This window comes from Colius striatus, chromosome 15, assembly GCF_028858725.1.
Source record: "Colius striatus isolate bColStr4 chromosome 15, bColStr4.1.hap1, whole genome shotgun sequence".
In the NCBI taxonomy this organism is placed as follows: Eukaryota; Metazoa; Chordata; class Aves; order Coliiformes; family Coliidae; genus Colius; species Colius striatus.
The window spans coordinates 8,467,056-8,487,315 of NC_084773.1; the positions used below are offsets into that span (position 1 = coordinate 8,467,056).

At 34.7% G+C, this 20,260-nt stretch overlaps 2 protein-coding genes across 2 annotated transcripts in view; one reads left to right on the forward strand and one right to left on the reverse strand.

The window, feature by feature from the left end:
• CACNA2D3 (calcium voltage-gated channel auxiliary subunit alpha2delta 3) overlaps window positions 1–20,260 on the forward strand; it is a 397,438-nt gene that overhangs the window by 328,214 nt on the left and 48,964 nt on the right. The window lies entirely within an intron of this gene.
• On the reverse strand, window positions 2,954–7,600 carry LRTM1 (leucine rich repeats and transmembrane domains 1). Its single transcript, XM_010197671.1, has 3 exons — window positions 7,594–7,600; window positions 5,965–6,561; window positions 2,954–3,387 (listed from the first exon to the last, which is right to left on the reverse strand). Exons 1-3 carry the CDS (start codon window positions 7,598–7,600, stop codon window positions 2,954–2,956), a joined length of 1,038 nt encoding a protein of 345 aa, XP_010195973.1.

Genomic DNA, 20,260 nt, shown 5'->3' on the forward strand with positions numbered 1-20,260 from the left:
GGGGAATCCCTAGATCCAGTCTTCCACTTGTTATCAATAATTGTTATGGACAATAATTATGCCTTTTAGTTCTATTTTTCAGTAGTTGAACATTCTGTTTCCTCTACCGAAAAAGAAATAATTTTGCATTTATTAAAGCTATTGAATCAATACTTTGATCTGTTGAATTCCATTAACATCACAAATAACTGGAATTCGTTAATTGCAAACACAATTGTAAATATTATTAACAGTCTTATAAACCTTAAATAAAGAAGAATTGTCTGGAATTTTTTGTTGGGATTTTTTTGTGGGTTTTTTTTGGTATTTTTATGAGTTTTTTTTCATCTGTAGTAAACAGCAAATTAGAAAGTATAAACTTCATTTAGCATGGATTGCCTTGTTCTGCTCCCATAGCAGAGTGAGCAAATGGAAATATGAAATACTTTTCTTTCTGACAGAACTCTATCAGTTTACAGCCATATGTGTGCATGAAAATTAAAAAAAAAAAAACACCTTAAATGTAACTTGGAAAGAGTTTCTTTAAAAGTTCTTTTACCTTTCATTACCTCTTCCTTTTTTGTTTGGATTTTTTATGTAATCATCTTACAGGAAGGAATATCTGGAAGATTTTGTTGATGAGATTGGTTTTTAAGGGCCAGGAAGTTGTTCTGATTATTCCTGCCTTTGCTTGAAGTTATCAAAAGTATGAACTTTTTGTGATGTATCTGAGCCTATTAGTAACACTGTAGGTGAAATCTCTCTGGAGGTCAGAAGTTTATTAGCTTTCATCTTAGGATCTGCAGTCTGAGTGCCTTGGAGTATTACTTCAGTCTTCTCTACCTGAAAAACTATGTTTTGCTTTATAAAATGTTATTGTGATAAATGGATAAAAATGTAGGTCTACACGCTCAAATGACTTAGCTCTGAAAACAGAGTATTCATGAAACTTTGCAATATATTTTAAAGGAAAATCAAGCAAACTAACTTCTGAGATACATCATCAAGAGATAAGATTTAGGCAGCTTGAATATAAATATTCTAAATATTCTGTGCTGATGATATCTCAGGTGATGTACACGGTACTTCAGTCCCCAGTCTAGGCTACCACATTTTAAACAAAATGTAGAATAACTGAAAAGGTTCTGGGGAATGCAGGAAAAAAAAAGGTTGGAGAATGTGGCCTTACAGGACAGTTTGAAACACCTGTGGTTTTTTTTCGTTCAGGACAGAAAAGAATGAAGTGAGCCTAATAATAATAATACATGCAACCTGATCTAGGTGCTTTAGCAGGGGGTTGGACTGGATGATCTCTACAGATCCTTTATAACCATCACCATTCTATGTTTCTGTGAAGTATACAGTAAATTAAAATTTTAGAAAAGACAGTAATTGATTGTTTTCAATGTATGCTAGATTTAATTTAAGACTGGGATGCTTAATTTTCTCTGGACAGGAAAGCAACTGCAGATGCAGGAATGAGCCTTAATATTTAGGCTGCAATTATTACTAAGTAGATAAGAGCAAGGGTTACATGACTCCTGCCATTTAGACTATTACTCAGTTGAGGCTGTTATTAGAATAATTACAGAACATAAGCTTGGAATCCATCTGTTCTAAGGAGCGTGGAGTTCTCTGAATGTCATGACACAGCTTCCTTTTGCCTTTATTGCAGACTGCTACTTTACCAGTGTCCTCAAGTCTTCTTCCCAATGGAAGAAACTGGCAAGATTTTCACTAAAGGATTGCAATAGATGCTAAGAAAAGCTCTTAGACTGTAAGCGTAGTTGATTTCTGCATTAGCTACCTAGACAGGCCTTCAACCCTGTTAGTGGAGAGATTTAGAAAACACACTAGAGATCTGACAAAAACAGCTTAGATGTGTTTCATCGAGACTTGGAGAAGGTAGATGGAGTTGTTGATCTCTGTTGGTTGTTTTAAAATAATTTCTAAGAATTATTTTAAAAATACATCTGCACATTCAAAATATTCTTTCTGTTCTAAACTTATATTACTGAAATAGTTTTGGTTCTGATTTCCTCTGATGGCAAAACTGTGCTGCAGAAAGTTAGGGTGGACCCTTGAATGAATTCAGTTGAATGTTCTCTCTGTCAGGGAGAATGTGTAAACATGCAACTATATTATCCTCTGTACTGAAGGGCAGCAGTGTGATGGGAGCTGCATCTGTAGTCATGATATTTGCAAAATGGAGCACTTGTGTGTGGATTTGGGAATAAGAAGCTTCAGAAATGTCTTTAGCAAGTATATATGCCAGCAGGATAACAGATAATGTCTCTTCAAATATGCTATATGTTCCCATTTTAGTGCTTGTGTCTCAATCAATGTACCATTTATTCTTCAGCATTGTTTCAGCCCTCTTCTTTATTCCCTAAGTAATTTAAAAACGGTATGTGATAATTAACAAGGTACATTCTATTTTCTAAGTTAGAGAATGGATGTAATTTTTATTGTTGTTTTCTAAGGCAGAAAAACTGTATTTGGAAATGTTATTAATGTATTTTAAGTTACCAGTGACAATGTTTACACAGACTGGTTCCAAAACTGGTTGTGAATTGTATCCAGGTATTGTAGCTGTTTTGTTTTTATCATTGCAGAAAGCTCACTCATTTCACTGTATCTGCACCATAACCCATGTGTTGTACTAATATTACATCAAGAGCTAGTAGTGGAGAATGGAATACATTGAAGTTGCTACATCAAGATTTCATTATCTCAATCAGTTAGCCTAAAATGATGACTTCAGAATATCCATATACAAAATATATATAAACTTAAATTCTACATACTGTCTTAATATATAGTACAAAAAAATTATATATTTCCATTTTTAAAAAAATGTGAAAAGGAAGAAGAAAAAAAGCAGCTAATTACTCTTAAATCAATCCTATTTACGTCCCAGGCTTTTTAACTGAAGTGAGGGCTTTGTTTTCATGAAACCAGAGACAGAAGTAACTTAAGCCAAGGAACTATCAAATGGTTCTTTTTCCTCAGGAGTCCCATGCTGTCTGACCGGGGCCAAATGTTCTCTGTGGTATTTAGCAGTAATTGCAGCATAGGCACAACCATAAACAGCAGCTGCCAACATCATTAGACACACAATTCCACAGACAACTCCAGTTATTACTACAGTGGCAATTGCATGACGTAAACTAACAGGCCTTGGCTTTGGTTTGGGTTCACAGTTTGAACGGCTGTTTTCCCCATGTTCGTTGTGATGAGAGTACTTTGGAGAACTTCTGTGCTCAAAGCTATGGTGATGAATGCTAGTCAGGTGAACATGAGCTGTTGTGAGAGGGCATGCTCCAAACAGCTCATAGGGAACTTTGAGGAGGTCTTTTCCTTTCCGAATTCCTGGTGTTGAACAGATAATGCCATCGCTTATTCCTCCTGAAAAAAAATAGATTTATGGTTTTAAGATTTGGTGTTTTCTGAATTATCTCTGTAAAATTAACAGAAAACTGAAGTAAATTTATCATCAACTCTGACTTTATAGTTTTAAATATTTATAACTATATCTTTAAGAGCTTTTTCCTGTTAGACCAATGATGAGATTATTAAACTTTAACACTCATATAAGAGAGTGTTTGCAAGAAAGCAATTAATCAGGAATTAAGTTATCTATGGATATCTAAAGGAGTCAAGATTAACAAATCTATTATCCTAATCAAATACTGTATTTCGTGATTGCTTAGAGCCAGCTTCTGCTCTCTCCCAAATAATGTTGTTAGTATACTGGAAAGTAGGAAGCCTCCCTCACACAACTGTTCCTCAGCATATATAGGAACATACCCCAAGTGTAGCCTTCAGGTATCTAATCAGTCTATACACCGCAGATTTAGGGGTGTAATTTGTCAAGGAGTGAACAGGGCGAAAGACAACGTTTACATATTTTTAAAAATTAAGTAATCAAATCAATTGAATATTCTTACCCTTTTCGATCCAAAATATTCCACCTTTCAGCTAAGTTCAGGCATCGAAATTTTAAACCTGAAAACACTTTGTCTAAGATAGTAGTGAACACAGATGAATCCAAACTCACACCTCAAAACTACTCCACAAACATTGATGATATTCAAGGATAGGTATTGGCATAACAGTGTCATGTGTCTTGGTCTTTAATAGCCAAACCCAAAGTGAGGATCCAGACACCTCCACTAATTGAATGTGGATCTGGACAAAACTCCAAACTGTGATTCTTCTGTGTGTTTTGGTAACTAAATATGTGTGTTAGGAATAGAAAACCGGAGTCTCAATGAAGCACTGTCTAGAATTGTTTACAAGTATGCGTCAAATGTCAATTCCTTGAGCTGACTTCAGCTTTAAAAACTGAAATATTTTAGTTTTATATTGGACACAACAGTCAATACTTTTAAATTCAGACAGTGTTCCATCTTCAGCAATGTTTTGTTAGAGCTTGCAGGAAACACCTGTAGAGTCCCAGTATTGTTTCCTCATAAGTATACAATGTAAGTAAGGGGAGAGATTAATGTGCAATGTAACTAATTTTTGTTCATATGATTCACACAAGTAATTTTAGAGAAATATAAACATAGAAAAGAATGTAGCACTTGGGCTTCCTTTAAAACCTACTGCTAAAATTAATTTATAAGTTCTATATCACTTCATTTAAGTAATCTGTGCAGTGTTTGGAAAGATAGAAGGATATCACAATTTCTAAACAATGTTGGTTTTTGAAATAAACTCGAATAATTATGCTGCTGGCAGAATAATTAAAGTAATCTGATATGTTTATCTTGGATCATTACATTCTTCTGCACAGAGAAGTCAGAAACCCTGCTGAAATTTGTTGTAGGAAATGGTTCCAGCATAATACAACTAAAGCCCTGGGATAATGTAATATTTTACCAACCCAAAATCTTAAGATTTTAACCCTGAGAGGAGTTTAGCCTTTTGTCTTTTCTAAAAAGTTGCTTTTGGCAGTGGCTTTACCTCACCCAGAGACTGTTCCTGTATTTATTGTGGTCTTGTATAGCCAGCACAGTTTTCCAGCTGGCCTGTAGAGTTCTGATGACTGAAAATAGAAATCTATTCAGGCAGCACAGACTATTTTCACATACCCTGCATTGTAACATGCTTCATGTCATTTCTATATGCAGATAGGTAATCAGTATTTAGATCACATGTAAACATCAAAGCCTGATTGAGAAAAAAGAAAATTGTCCTGCTGCTCTGAATTCTCAGAGTCTGAACATAGCTCCTGGGAGAAATTAATTTATTTTGATAACCCAAGAATATATTTAAAAGCAGGTGTGAAAAAAATATGAGGCTGCTTTTATTTATAAAACTAATTTTCCTCATGTGATGTTATTACACATTTCTGTCAGGAAGTTAGCAGTGAATTTTGTACTTCTTCTGGTTAACAACAAATTACTAAGCAATATTAGGCAAGAGTAAACTTTTGCAAGCTGTAATATATGTTTTTAGGTGAAGTATTCTTTAATATTTTAAGAGCAATTAAGCGATCATTTATAGAGAGGTTAGAATCCTGAGTCCTCTGAAGTGAAATCTGTATTGTTGTCTATCTTGATGTTTACCCTCATGTGTCAGGTTAGAAGCTATTAAACAGTAAGTTGTTTTCCAGCAAAAATAGATCAGTAGAATGAAAGCAAGTCTATGTGCACAAATATTCTTGTTATATAGGTGTAGATATGGACATATAGGTATATACACAGTATACATTTCTGGAATGTATCTCTATGTACTATGTTGTTGTACGTGTATACTTCCTCTCTATTTGTGCTCATATAACATTCCTCTATGATTCTAGTTTGCCACCTGTATTTATGAAGCACCTATATTCTGACCTATGCATAAGAATGTATCTTCAAGTACTTGGAGGGTATGATCTAACATATGGGCTAAATTGTTAAGCTGTAGTAGTGAAGATAAAGTTAGATGCCAATCAAATGTTTTCATGTTCATTTTATATAAAGAACTCTTTACCTCTGTATAAAAAGCTCTCCAGCCAGAGTTTCAGACCAAAGACATTACAATTACATTGCCAGGGATTATCTTTGAAAAGAACGACTTTCAGGTTTGGAAGTGACTCCAGCAGAACTCTTTCCATTTTCTGAAGTTTGTTATGTTTCACAGATAGTAATGTTATATTCCCTGTGCTGTTCCCAAAAGTCTCAGGCAAACGTATAATGCTGTTGGATGACAAGTCCAGTTCTTTCAGGTGTGGGAGGAAACTGAAAGTCTTGTTTTCTATATAATGAATCAAATTTCTGGTTAGGTTTAGAACCTGTAGATACCGTAATCTTTGGAAAGCACCTGGTACCAAACTTGAGAGAGAATTATTAGACAAGTCTAAGATTTTGAGCAACGGTGTTCTGGTGAACGCATTTTGGTTAATTCTCCAAATACGATTATTTTGCAGTTGTAGTATCTGTATTTCAGGAGGTAAACGGTCAGGAATTTCAGTAAATCCTCTGTTCTTACAGTCTGCAGTCTTTGAAGCTGTATAGCATAGGCATTTGTCAGGACATCCATCAGCTGCATATATTAACAAGATGATATTCAAAACCAAAAGGCATTTACCTATATCACAAGTGAAAGAAGATTTAACATAAGTTGAATGTTTGTCTTTTGGCAATATACAGATCTTCAAGATAAGCAAAGGACATACAGATCCATAATAAACATTAATGTAGACAGCATGAAGAGAGTTAATTTTTACAATACTTTAGTAAATTACAGATATCACTGAAGTACTCATAACGCAAAATGAAGTTAGTGCTTCCATGATCTTAAAATGAAGTACATCCCTTCTATTTATCTTAAGTATAAATGGTTTTCAGGAGAATTTGCAATCAACAGAGTGGTGATTTTTGGAGAGAAAGTAACACAGTTTCTAAAATCACTAAATTGGAATGTTTCTCTTTCTGTGGTAGTAACAGGTTTGAGCCATCTTGTGTCAGAAGAATTGCATGTAAAACTTAGATTTTTCTGCAGTTTTACTAATTGTACTACCTAAAAAGAATCAAGTTAATGTGCTGTCAAAAGAACAACAAGCGTCAAAGTCATTGATATAAAACCAGTTAACAGTACTTTTTCAGCAGTGCAGATTCTGTTTGTTCTTTAAAGTATCTATGTTTATACTTACCGCTTTAATTCCCTTATCTGAATGCTAGCAGGTCTTCCCACAAATACAAGTTTCTACACAATCAGCAAATGTTTGTAAAAAAGATGAGCTGACAGTAGTACTTAGAAATATTTAGTATTTATAATTTAAAATTCTACTCCTTAATGTTAAAATAAGTTTTAACTGAAAAAAATAATAGTTTTTAATGAGAAATAATTAATTCTCATTAATTTTCATTAAAAACTGAAAGTGTATGTTAGAATTATGCATTATCTCCTGCAACTCTGAATGCTACCTCTTAGAATTCACTTGAAAAAATCCAGCATTCTTGCAAGTGAGTTAAGTAATAATTTCATTTCATTACATTGTTCTGCATCAATAGGTTTCAGAAACTAAGATACAGCTTCCAATATAATGTTTACTACTTGGCAAAGAAATGCTTAGAGAACACAAAAAAATAAATTAATCTAAATGCTTCAGTATCTCACCTTTCATTCTGCTTTGCTTGTTCTTAATCTTGCAGAAGATTTGGTCCAGTTTCCTGATGCAGAACAGCAGCAAACACTTTGTTCTATTTCCCACTTCAAATCTGTACCATGCTCATCCAGTTTCCTTTCTGTGTGTTGATTTGGTTTAACTTTTTTTTTCAGATGCTCTCTGTGGCTTGTGTAGAAGTGCAACTATTTCTACTGAGTTACTCTATCAGTCATTGATTTTTGCTTTATCACAGTCTTCCCCGCCTCCAACCCCATCCTTTTATGACGCTTGGAGACTTGCTCGGCCTCTTAATCAGTCAACAGGCCATGCAAAGCTGTCTGTCAACTCTGACTGGACAGCTGTAACATACAAATAATGATCTGATGGCCTTGCATTTTAAATGTCTTTAATCTGCCTCAAATGCAAGGCAGAAAAATAAAGCTACCTTTTAAAATCCAGTATAGTTTCTGAATTCTGGTTATTAGCTATGCTGTGTCAGCTTTTGCAAGATCAACTGACTCTGAACATGGATTGTGGTTATCTTGGGCTGTCATTGGAGGCAGTGGAGTGTATAATATCATTACAAATAAGCCTATGTGTTGATGACATGGTTTTGACATTACATTTGTTTGCTCTTTGCTTATCCATCTGATGTCTATTATTTGTGCTGACAGGCTTTTCTTGCATGAGGAACATGAGCCTGGTGGCTTCTTCCACAAACTTGTCATACATACTGTTATGGTGACCAGAAATACTGAACACATGGGGGTTTTTTTCAAAGATATTGGAAAGAAGTTGCAGGTGATATTGAAATTGTAATTCATGTCTTCATATGGGTGTGTTGACTTGTCTTTTTGTTACTTTGATATAATTCATTCATATGATACCATTTACAACAATAAAAGGATTAATGACTTGTGACTGTGAAAGAACTCAAAGGTGTTTAAAGGAGAGATCTGTTATATCGTAGTCTTTCAAGGCCATGTGATTAATCCATCTATTAGCTGTCCTATGGAGAGGGAAGTTGTGCAGTCAAAAGTTTCAGACTTATTCTTTTATGTAACACAGCTTTCTTGTATTTAAATTCTGCTTTTAGGTGCTTTTGAAAAGATCACACAAAGCTAACTCTAGGGCAAAATTTATGTGCTACAGACAGTGCTATGGAACGAATCATAGAGGTCATAAGGTCCAAATTGCTGTTGAAAGTAGTATCTAACAAGAGTTTATCCAGGTTCCTGTCAAACTGAGACTTGGATGTTTCCAGCAAGAGAGATTCCATCATTTCTCTGGACAGCCTTCATCAAGGTGTAACTGTTCTCAGAACTAATAATTTTCTTTTACATCCAGACTGAGTTTTACTTGAAGCAAATTGTGTCCATCACCTCTTGCCCTGCCACTATGCATCCTTCTTAATAAAGTAACTCAGTCTTCTCCATAGCTACCTTTTAGTTACCAAAAGTGTGTGTTTTGGTTTCTGCCACCCTCACCCACAGGAGTGAGCTGTAATTGTTATTATTGTATGCTTTGCTGAATTGTTTCTGACACCGGTCAAGATACCCAAAGGAATAATGAATACTGCTGAGCAGTGAAGGAAAACATAGAACTAAAATTCTGTAAAGTAAACATGACTGTTCATCTCAAGGATCCTAGGATTATTGCTACAAATAGCAGGCCATTCTTGACACTCTTGATGAATGACACATGACATGAACGACCTGTCTATGTAGTACCAGTGAATCCTGTTAATGAAGACAGAACTAAATGTCAAAAAGGCTATTGTGATATATCATTCTCCTTAGACTTGTAGACTTTAAAGCTGCCGATACTCTGGTTTACGCTTTCATAGAACTAATTTCAGTCAGATACTTGTTGCTTGAGATGCTATCCCTCTGTCCTTGAAATAATTAATCCCTTATATCAACAATAACCTTTTTAATGTCTTTGATTATATTACAGGAGGTACTACCTATTATGTTATTGGGGTTTAGTGTGATAAGACTTTTTAACACTCTAAAATTCTCTTGGGTATCCAAAATTTTATTTTGGCTCATGAATTCGAAAGTTGAGTTTTCTTCTTAACTAATGTTTGCTGCCAGGTGGGCTTACAAGCTCCTATAACAGTTTGCGACATGCAGCAGAGGACTTAAACAATGTCTCTTAACTGCTTCTCTTGTTTGAGGTTAACCTTTGCTACTCTAGTTATATTATTTTTAGCATGCGCCATATTAAAGAGATGTTCTTAGGACAAGGTCACTGAAAGTTAAGCACTGTGGGAGGTTCAATTCCAACAATAATGCAGAGGTTCTTTCATGTACTCAAAATTGTGGTGTAAGAAGTTATTACTTTTTTTAAAATCTTCATGCCAAGTTCAGATTTGGAAACCCATGATTAAATCTGTCGACTTGTTTTTTGTGTTAGTGGCTATTTTTTACTTATATTGAGAACTCTGAATGTTCATGTTTTGCAAACAGAAGTTTCTCCAACCTATAATCCATGTCCTATTCCCATTTATTAGTAATAATACTTTGGTTATGACAGAGAAGTCTGATGTGGTGAAAATTATAGTTGTGACACAGGTAGAGATTTGCCAGAACCAGTATAACTATGAAATCTAGTCTACTTCTGGCCTTTTGAACAACAGACAGGACTCTTTCAGTTGTCTGATGTGGTGCAGCAACTGTGTTATTGTGACTGCTTAAATTGACTTGTTCCTTTTTGTAACAAGATATGTTTCCTATTGCAAATAGCAAGACAGCCCAATGAACTAATATCTTATTCCTCTTAGCTAGTGGGGGCAGTTCAGTGTTTGCTTTGCCAGCAAATACTTTGTTGCAGCAGTTACTGCCAAATGCTTTAAAGAAGTAGTATGAGTAAGAGTCATCTCTTTTACAGAACAATATATTAATTAAAGTCCAGTAGAAACTGCAACACTCAAGGAAATGGCATGCTTTTTCTCCTTTATGTGTGTCTCCAAGATTTGTAATACAGTTCAGATCTTGCTGAAGACTCTAAAGGCAATACTGGGCAATGCAGACCCCTTCATTTTGGTTCAGGACGAAAAATAATTGTTCGTGAAATAGCCTATACCTTCCTTGTTCAAAGTTCCCCCCCTTAATTATCACTTAAAAGAATACAGCACTGAATCATGGAGAAAGATCTTATCCTTTCCCAGGTATGAGTCAGAATGATGTGCAAACAAAGATGACAGAACTTAAACTCTTGAATCCCTCATGCTTTTCATTCTGTAAAATCTTTGTACTCTAAGAACACAGGACCCTATCAACTTTTGCCTGTCACGGTAATAGGTTTCAAAAATTGACAGAAATTAGAGGAAGGCCCAGATCCTACCTCTGCCTACTTTCCACAAGAGAAGTATGTACAAAGGGGTCAAACCAAATTTGCCTCGAGGAGGACTTATACCTTAAAAAAATTGGTCATATTTCCCAGAAGAGGTGTGTGTGTGAATTTCTTTAGTTAGTAGCCACTATATTTAAAAAGGTGAGAAACAATACTTTGTAACTCTAGAAATGAGGTCACAAACAAGCAGTTGTGATTTAGTGTTTTGGATTACTGACTTTGAGGGGAAGAGTCAACTTTTCTTCTTTTCAGTGGCTTGTTTTGCCTACCTTAGATACATCTGGTACTTGTTTATACAATACATAATTAATCTATGAAACACATTGTTGGAAGTTATCCTTGGGCCACAAGATTAGTAGGATTCATATATAATCTGGAGCCATAGTTACCTCATGGGGCAAAAAATCATTTAGAAGGGATATAAACTTTTACTCTTAAGGGCTTTAATCAACCCCTAATGGTGTGAGTTATGGAGAAAACCTTTCCCTGTAGGCAGGGTTTTTTCCATAATTATTATTTATGGGAATTTTTACACCTTCCTTTGACACCTCTAGAAGAGGCCGGTGTATGAGATGTAATAGCGGACTAGATGAACTGAAACATACTGCGTTCCAGGTGGAAATTCACACTCAGGAAAGGGATAACTGGGTAGACTTTGAGCCTGCTAGTTGTAGCAAGCTGGTGAGATGTGTGCTGCTGCTATCAGGTGATATCATTGGGACTGCCTGTATTCTCAGTTTAAGTCAGAACTCTTTTCAACCCCAAACCATTCATCTGGTTTGGACTGGAAAAGTCTTTTAACATTCATATCCAAGTCATTTCTGGTAATCTATAGACAACTGTTTGGGTCATTCCTTTGCAGGATTTTTCCAGTTTCATTCTCCAATAAAGTGATACAAGGCTTTCAGTTAGGTAGATCAGGGAGCAATTTGTTATGATACTGTAAATCTAATACAATATATTTAGGAGTTGGTTTGTACTTTCCCCACAACTAAATGTGTAGAACTATATGAACGTGAGAAGGATTTTTCAGAAAATACTCAAGCACTAGCCTTACAGTATGCTTTCATAGGTAGAAAAAATATTACAAGGCTGCAAAGCTTTCAGAATGAAGCACACTGAATAGAGATGTTGTGCTTATTTACCTTAACTACAAGGTGCAGCAAGGGTCAGATTATGTGTCAGCATAATATTAGGTCCATCACAGATTCAATTTTCAGTCATTTCCTGACTAATGACAACCACCTGTTACACATGCCAAGCACCCATAGATAAAATGTATCTCTAGTATGATTAGAGTTAATTAATGAGTCCATATTGGTGTTATTGTAAATAGCAAAATACATTGCTTGACATAAAGCTAACAGAAATGAAAGGAATAAAAACAGAAGCTAGAAAAATACTTATAAAAATAAAGACAGATGTGCATTTTGTTTTTTTCTCAGTTTAGTTGTTTTTGTTCACTCTGAAACATTAAAATTGAGATCACTCACTGGTCTAGGTAGCTTATTCTACACAGAAGACAATTATTTTCTAAGATTTTACTTACTGTTATTGTTTTCCTATTTTTATATTAAGAATTTCTGTTCATGATGAATAACAAAATATAAATATCCTATGCATTCAAAATGTTTGATTTACTAGGCCAACTGTTCTAAAAATTGGAAGGATTTTTCTTGAACTTCCTGTAAAAGGATTTTTAAATGTTCTATGTCAATAAAGATTGTAATATGCAGTAAATGTTACTTAAACTGCTACTCACCAATCGTGTGACAAAATAGAACTCATACTTCATTGACTCCTCTCATGCTTTTAAGGCAAATCATTATAGTTAAGTAAAACTCCCTGCTAAATATTAGAAACTTCTGTGTTTATGGTCTCAAAAGGACTCTTTTTCTCTAGTAGTAACTTGAACATGAGGACTTGCAGAAGCAGGTGAGAAATTGGCTGCAGTGATAAGTTAAATTATTAAGCTTCTGTAATTCTTGTGACACATTGGAAATAGCAATGGGAATTTTTAAAATTAATTTAAGCAAGGTCCTGCTAATGAGTTGGGCAATCCCAAACCCAGTTGCAGGCTGGGTAGAGAATGGATTAGGAACAGCCCTCAAGAGAAGGACCTGGGGATATTGTTTGACAGGAGGCTCAACTCAGCAAAGTGCATTTGCAGCCCAGAAAGCCAACTGTATCTTGGTTTCCATCAAAAGAAACATGAGCAGCAGGTTGAGGGAAGTGATTCTGCCCCTCTGCTCTCATGACACCCCAACCAGTACTGGGTTCAGCTCTGGGACCCCCAACATAAGAAGGACATAGACTTGTTGGAACAAGTCCAGAGGAGGGCCATGGAGATGATTAAAGTGCTGAAATATCTCTCCTATGAAGACAGGGTGAGAGAACCTGTTGGAGTTGGAGATATATAGATAGACTTCTCATCTCTCAAGTTTAGCTATTTATGTTGTTTTCAGACATCATAAATCCTTGGGAAACTTAGCTAGCATAAAGGATAATGATGTTTCTGTTCAGAATTTGAAAAATACACCACTGAGAGATCTTTTTTCTTTTTTAAAAAAAAAAGGAAAAAGAAAAAACTCTTTCACAGGGCATTTTGTTAATGAGAATTACAATGCTGGAAAATCTGGTATAGATTAGCAAAGAACAGTAACAGTGTATCCAAATGGAACTGCCTGGGTAATTAAATTCCTTTAATAGGTACTGAAATTTAAACCTCTTGATCCCTCTGACGTAAACATAACTCTTAAAAGTCATGGAACTTGATTCTAAAAGTGTAATGTGGAAGAGAAATATTGGGATGATGATTAAGGATTTCAGATACCCTGGGCGGAAATTTATGCAGGAGTAAAACAATAGGCATTTAAATAAAACAAAAATCCCCAAACCAAGAAACAAACCTCAAACCTGTAGCTATGAAATATATAAAGAAAGAGTTTAATTAAACCCTGTTTATATAGGTATGCAGTTTACACCAGCAGTAGGGAAGCAACTTGCCTGGGATAACCTAATGGCAAATAAAGGACACTAAGTATTTGAAATCTTTAAGGAACATCATGCTTTCACTGTTCTTACACTCTTTTTTACCTGTTTCTTATCCTATTTGTTTTGACTATATATTCTTCTATATGTTTGGTTTTGTTTCCCATTTTTTTGCTGGGAATCACAAAAGGACTCTCCTTTGTGATTTCTTTTCTCATTGATAGAATATGTGTTTTTTAAAATATTTATTGCAATTTATAACATATCTGCAGTGTATAATACTTACCTTTTCTTGACTTAATAAAAAGGAAAAATGTTTATTGTGATTTACTAAGACTATTACAAGGATAAAACCAAATGGATGTCATGCTGTCTGCTGAGAAGGAAAATGTTTTAGTAAGACTGGCATATATTATGAAGTCCTGACAGTCATTATACTAAGCTATACCTATTTCTTGTTTGTACTAACTGAAGCTATCTATAAGCTTTTAACCGTGGTTTCTGCTTTACTGTCCCTTAAGATGCTAAAGATGAACTTTCTGGTCAAGCACATGCATTAACTGAGTGCATAACAAATGTATAACAACAATTAGAATGACTATGGGCAAGCATAAAGAAAAAATACCAGATCGAAGTAGATTATTAGCACTAAAGTTTGGACAATATTTAAATGTTGATATTATTTTGTCTTCAATGTTTATATCTGACTTCTGCTTCATCACCATTGAGTGATGCTAAAGTAATACATATTACTTGTATTCTGTTATTTAATAGAATCTCTTTTTATCCAAAGACATTTCTGTTTTAATACTATTTAATTTCATGGGTCCTCCTTCTTGCCCTTTTTGGAGTGACATTGGCCTTTCTCCAGTCTTCAGACACCTTGCCTATGTCACATGAATGTTCAAAAATGATGGAGTGCAGTTTAGCAATGACATCAGCCAGCTTTTTATAAACCAGTAGGTTCACTTTCTTGTAGGAACAGTGACTTTTGCTTCTAGATAAAAAAATTCCTATTCTGTCTTATAGTTTTAAAGATCAAATCCTGACATATTTTTTCACCTAAAATTGCTTTGTGTGAGTTGAAATGGCTGTTTCTGGATTGTAACCTAATCTATATCATATGATTGTAAAAATAGTTCAGTATTTCTGCTTTCATTCATAGAATTCAAATCATTTTACATAGAATGTGAAGTATCCTTCCTCTCATTTCTCCAATAGGGGAAGAGACCATGGAAATATATGGTGATTTTGTTAATGGTTGTACAAGAGGTAGACAGGAGAAAGGTAAATGAACAGACTCTTCTAACTCCAGTTAAGTGCTTTAGCTATTGGACTACCGTGTCTTCATAGGCCAATGATCTCTGATGAAAGTTTCAGAGAAATCCAGATGCCATGGGATCATGTCCTTAAATATGAAGATTGTGAAACAAGATCAGTGTTGTCATTTAATAAAGTAGGTGATTTTATAGATGTAAGACCAGTTAACACATTTTAAGCAATGGCAATGCTGATGTTTTCTGTTTTTCAGAAATTAAGATGGGCTGAACAATGCAGGGTTTCCCATGGTAAAAGTATTGCTGTAAATGTTTCTTCTGGTAATGTAATTAGGAAGTATTGGCTCCAGTTAATGTAACTTAAACAAAACATGTTGTCCTCAGTAAACTTGTTAAACAGGCATGTCCTTGTCTGAAAAGAAAACAAAGGCATATACTATTCCCATGGAAACATGATTAAAATATGTATGTGGATATGATCACAATCAGTACCAAAATCTAATTGTGATTTAATTAAATGAAAAAGAATCTTAGCTATGAATCACAGTATCTCTATATATAAAGAAGTCATAGTTTTCTACCCTTATAGATGCTTTTGAACTGAATGTAAAAGCAGATAAATTTTTGTGGGACCCTTCTATTCATCCTTCTGTGGTCAGTTGTACCTCTTTTTATACAAAAATCAAAACAATAATTAAAAATAAATGTGTTTAAATATGCTTTATTGAAGCCGATCATACCTTACTGCATCTCTGATGTGTGTGTTTGATTTTCTTTTTTTTTTAGGTGAAGGGTGTTTCAGTTAGAGTAGAACATATCAGAATGGAGTAGATAATCTTTGCTATTATAAACATGCTGAGAATATTTATTAATTCTGAAAATGATTCTGATATCCTTGTTTGTAAAATAGCAGTAAAGTCCAGAGTTGATTGAATTGACCCTGTTAGAAAATTATGTATGTTTTATAAAATATGTTATAGCAACATTTCCAAGAGAACCTTTTCATTTAGAAATGTTCGCATTCTTGAAAGTGATATCTCAAAGTTATTTTGATGCCTAGGAATACAATAGAGACTTCAGAAAAACAACATAATATTTACCAATTGCAATGTGAATGAAACAAGTGCTTCTGGAAATCCCATCAATATCAGTGTACCTTTGGTGTGTGCCTTAAAAACTATAAAAACCTGGCCTTTGGAAGGAAGGCTTCCTTTTAAAGTCAATAATAGATTTGCCTTTGTATGGCAAGATAATTTCTGAAAATTCTTGTCAGAAATTATTTTTTGAGTGAAGTTTTGAGGACTTATTGCACTCTCCAGAGCTCTATTCTAGAAGATGCTAAGTATTCTTACCATATGCTGGGCATCCCTTAACTTTCACAGACCTTAATGAGCTCTATCAGTGCTCAACACCTTTCTGGCTGAAGCCCCAGTTGAATTTGCACTCAGTATGAGAAATCCTTAGTTTAATGCAATATCAAAGACAGCTACCTTTCAGCAAACCTTGCTGATTTATTTCAAAACTGTTCTATTAAAGAGGATTACAACTCGTATCCATGATATTGATTTCCCTCAAAAATTATTAATTTATACTTCTAAAATATGCTTTACTGCTATATTGACAGCTAAATCCTACTAATCATTAGGATATAAATTGTAATATACTACTTGTTGAAGCATCTGGACAATGGTTTATGTGATGTAATTACAATATATTATATTTTTCTGTTGTGAAAGTCATGTCAGCACTTAGACTAGAAGTTAATAACTCTTCCAGAGAAGTTCACTTATGATCATAACTTGGCATAAAGACAAAGAGGACACTTTATTACGAAATTTTTGAAATCTATTGGTGCCTTTAAATTTTATCAGTCTCAGTATTTTTAAAAAGCCTTCTTTCTCTGTTGTTTTAGTGGAGTATCAATTAAAAGCATTTATTAATTGTGTATTTGGCCACAAGTTAGTTGAGATATTTTCTTTGTATTTTGTGACATTAAGGAGGTCGTTTCAATTTTGTCTAACAACCTACAGCAATATGAAGACCTCTCTCAATTCAGGAATATTTACAAGATCAGGCCTAAGCAAACATTTCTGCTGAAGAGTATGTCAGCTTTTGTAGCAATTCAGATGCTAATTCGTTATTTTTTTCCTGAAATGTCACAAGCAGACCAGTGAAATAAAAAGATGTCATTCTGCATCTCAATGTCTGACCTGTTGGATGTGCATTAGTTACTTTCCAGTTTACACAACTGAACTTCTTCAGGTTAGATAAAGCAAAAGGTAACTTCTTTCCACCTAGCATAGTTTATTCCTAAGGTATTGTTAATATTTCTTGGCAGCATTTAAAAGTGGTGGCAATAAATGTTTTTATGATATAAAGTTAAGTAAATGTGAAAATGTGTTCAGATTATGACCGATGGTTTTAGAAACAGAATAAATTTTCAGGTGAGATGCTTATATGTAGTACACAGAATACATCTTAAATGATGGTATTTCTTTTCTACATGCAAGGTAGGAGAATATGAAAAAGAAGAAAACTTATATTTCAGTATACTTGAAAATCTTTCAGTGTTAGTAATCTAAGATTATTTTCCATTCCAGACATGATATTTTTGTTGAGCAAATAGCCAACTATGCTCTTTTCTGCACAGAGTTTCAATAAAAATATATTTTTGATCCAGAAATTGAAAAAGAAAGCTGCGTTTGCAACTAAGGCTGTTCATGGAAAAGTGTAATGTCTGTATCTTTTGCTGTTACTGCCTTCTAAAATTGTTCAGTAAAAGACACAAACATAAATCAGGAAGGCAGCAAATCCACTAGGCACTATTTTCTTTGTATTTACAACTGCAGAATACTGTGGAAATATTCGTCTGTTTCAAATGCATAAAAATGTACACGCTGAGTCTTTTGGGCACATACGTTTTTTGTACCTTTCTGAAATGATAGAATATCATCATATGGTTAAATAGCAAAAATACGTTTAAGTAAAGTAATGCTCTTAGAAAAATTTAAACATGAAAACTGCTCTGGAACAGTAAATATTTGACGTACAGAATAATGAATAGCTATGGTGTTGAAGGGCTGGAGAGTTATAATCATGATGAGGTATTTCTGATTTGGTATGATAAAATATTTGTATTTTCTCACTTGGTATCAGAGTCTGGTTCAATGAATAAGATTTGATTTATTCACAGACCTTGTGTGCATACAAGTACCAACAATGATAATTAGATAGAGTAAGCAGCTGGTTCTCAGTGCGCTATGGAGATGAGAAGAGTTGAATTCTATAAGTTTCTCCCTGACATGCCAAGATTGATGGTAATAGAATCACCATGTCTTGGCTTCTAGGTCAATGATAGGATGCAAGGCATTGAACTGACATGGAAGAAACTGGACAGAGATCTCCTGAGTTCATTTTGCAGTGGATACTGTAACATTTACCTTTAATATCTCATCCAAAGTATTCAGTGCCTGGCAGTATGACAACTTGTAGCCATTCTGCTATGATGGGATTTAAATTTAGGGGGGAGATAAACCTCATCGGAAATTAGAAAAATAAAAGCTTTTCCCATTTCTGAAGTCAGCCTTACTCACAATGCTGAGATATGTAGATACTTTTTTTTTTTTTTTGTCAACATGATTAGGTAGTAACCAGGATCAAGTCTGGGAAAAAAATATACTATGAAGGTCTGAATATGTAATTTAGTTACATGTGGAAGCAGAAAGCCTGATGTCTCCTAAGAGAATCTGGTCACAGTCTCCAAGAGTTCAGATAAGTATCCTAATTTCTGGATGTTTGTCTGAACTTTAAACCTCTTAGGGTTTATTATTTGCAAACTTGAAACCAGAGCCTTTTGGCTGAGATGTTAAAGGTATACTGACTAAGCTACTCTAAAGTAGGACCTCAACTCTAAGAAGTAAAGCTTCTTTTGAGAACTTGACAAGCCATAGATCCTCCCTTAAGACTTATAAATATGCAGACAAATATTTACAGTTCTTATTTTTCATTTCAGTTACTTGATGTACTTGCATATTGCCAAAAAAAGAGCAAGAAAACCCTATAAAACTGAAAAATGATTAGGGAGTTATTAAAGTACCATCACTATTTCATTATTTTAGCAGTCAGAGTTCAGTCTTCATGAGCTTCCTCTACCATCAGAATTCAGAAGCATTTGTCAGACTTGTGGCCATGCAATGAAATGTTGGAAGAAATCTGAAGACTCATAGGAACTCATTATAAAAATTCTGTGACCAACACAATTTTCTTTATGATGGTGCTTGCCTTCTCTGCATGCTACTGAAGCATTTCTGTGGCTTTTCTCTCTATCATTGTCTGGCTTTCTTGGTGATGGAATGAACAAAGTGTCAGACATTTTCTAAAAGTCAAAGGAAGGATACTCCAGACACAGACAGGGCATAACCATGCCCTGCCTCTCTTCAAATTCTGCAGTCTAAAGCACCATTTTATACCGTCAATGTACTCCTTGTATTTCTCAGGAAGAAGGTATATATCTTTCCAACAAAGTGCACTTAGTGTAATTTTGCATGCCAAGTGGTTACTTCCCTTCAGACTTATGGGAAGGTAGTTTTTTTCTTGGTTATTTTGTGCTTTTTATTAAAAAAAATGCAAATAGATTTCCAAGTATCTCCCCTGATCTGTGCTCCTCATACACAAAGTTTATCACGGGGTATATGAGCAGATTTCTGTGGGAGCCCTTTGTTAGAGTGTTGGCAGCACATCAGCTACTATCTTGTAAAGTTTGAAATACAGCACAACTGTCTGAATGATAATTTACAGATAACTCGTTTCCCTCCGAGTTCCTCAGTGAAGCCTCCTGAAAGGCAATGGACTTTCAGTCAACAGCATGTCTAATTTTTATGTTTTCACTCAATTTATATCCTTTCTGTGTCTCCTCTTGCTCTTACTGCTACTTCATTAGTCCTCCAGAAGGAGGATATGTGTCAGGAAGTCAAAGGGAGTCTAGTTTATGATAATGTTCACAGACTGCCCTCCGCAGTTCAGTTTGTAAGGGGTTTGCTTGGCTGCAAACCAA

Bases quoted from the DNA above. Each gene is read 5' to 3' on its own strand.
- LRTM1 (XM_010197671.1), bottom strand. The intron at 3,388-5,964 runs GTAAAGAGTTCT...ATTTTTTTTCAG, and splicing joins GGAGAGCTTTTTATACAGAG to GAGGAATAAGCGATGGCATT.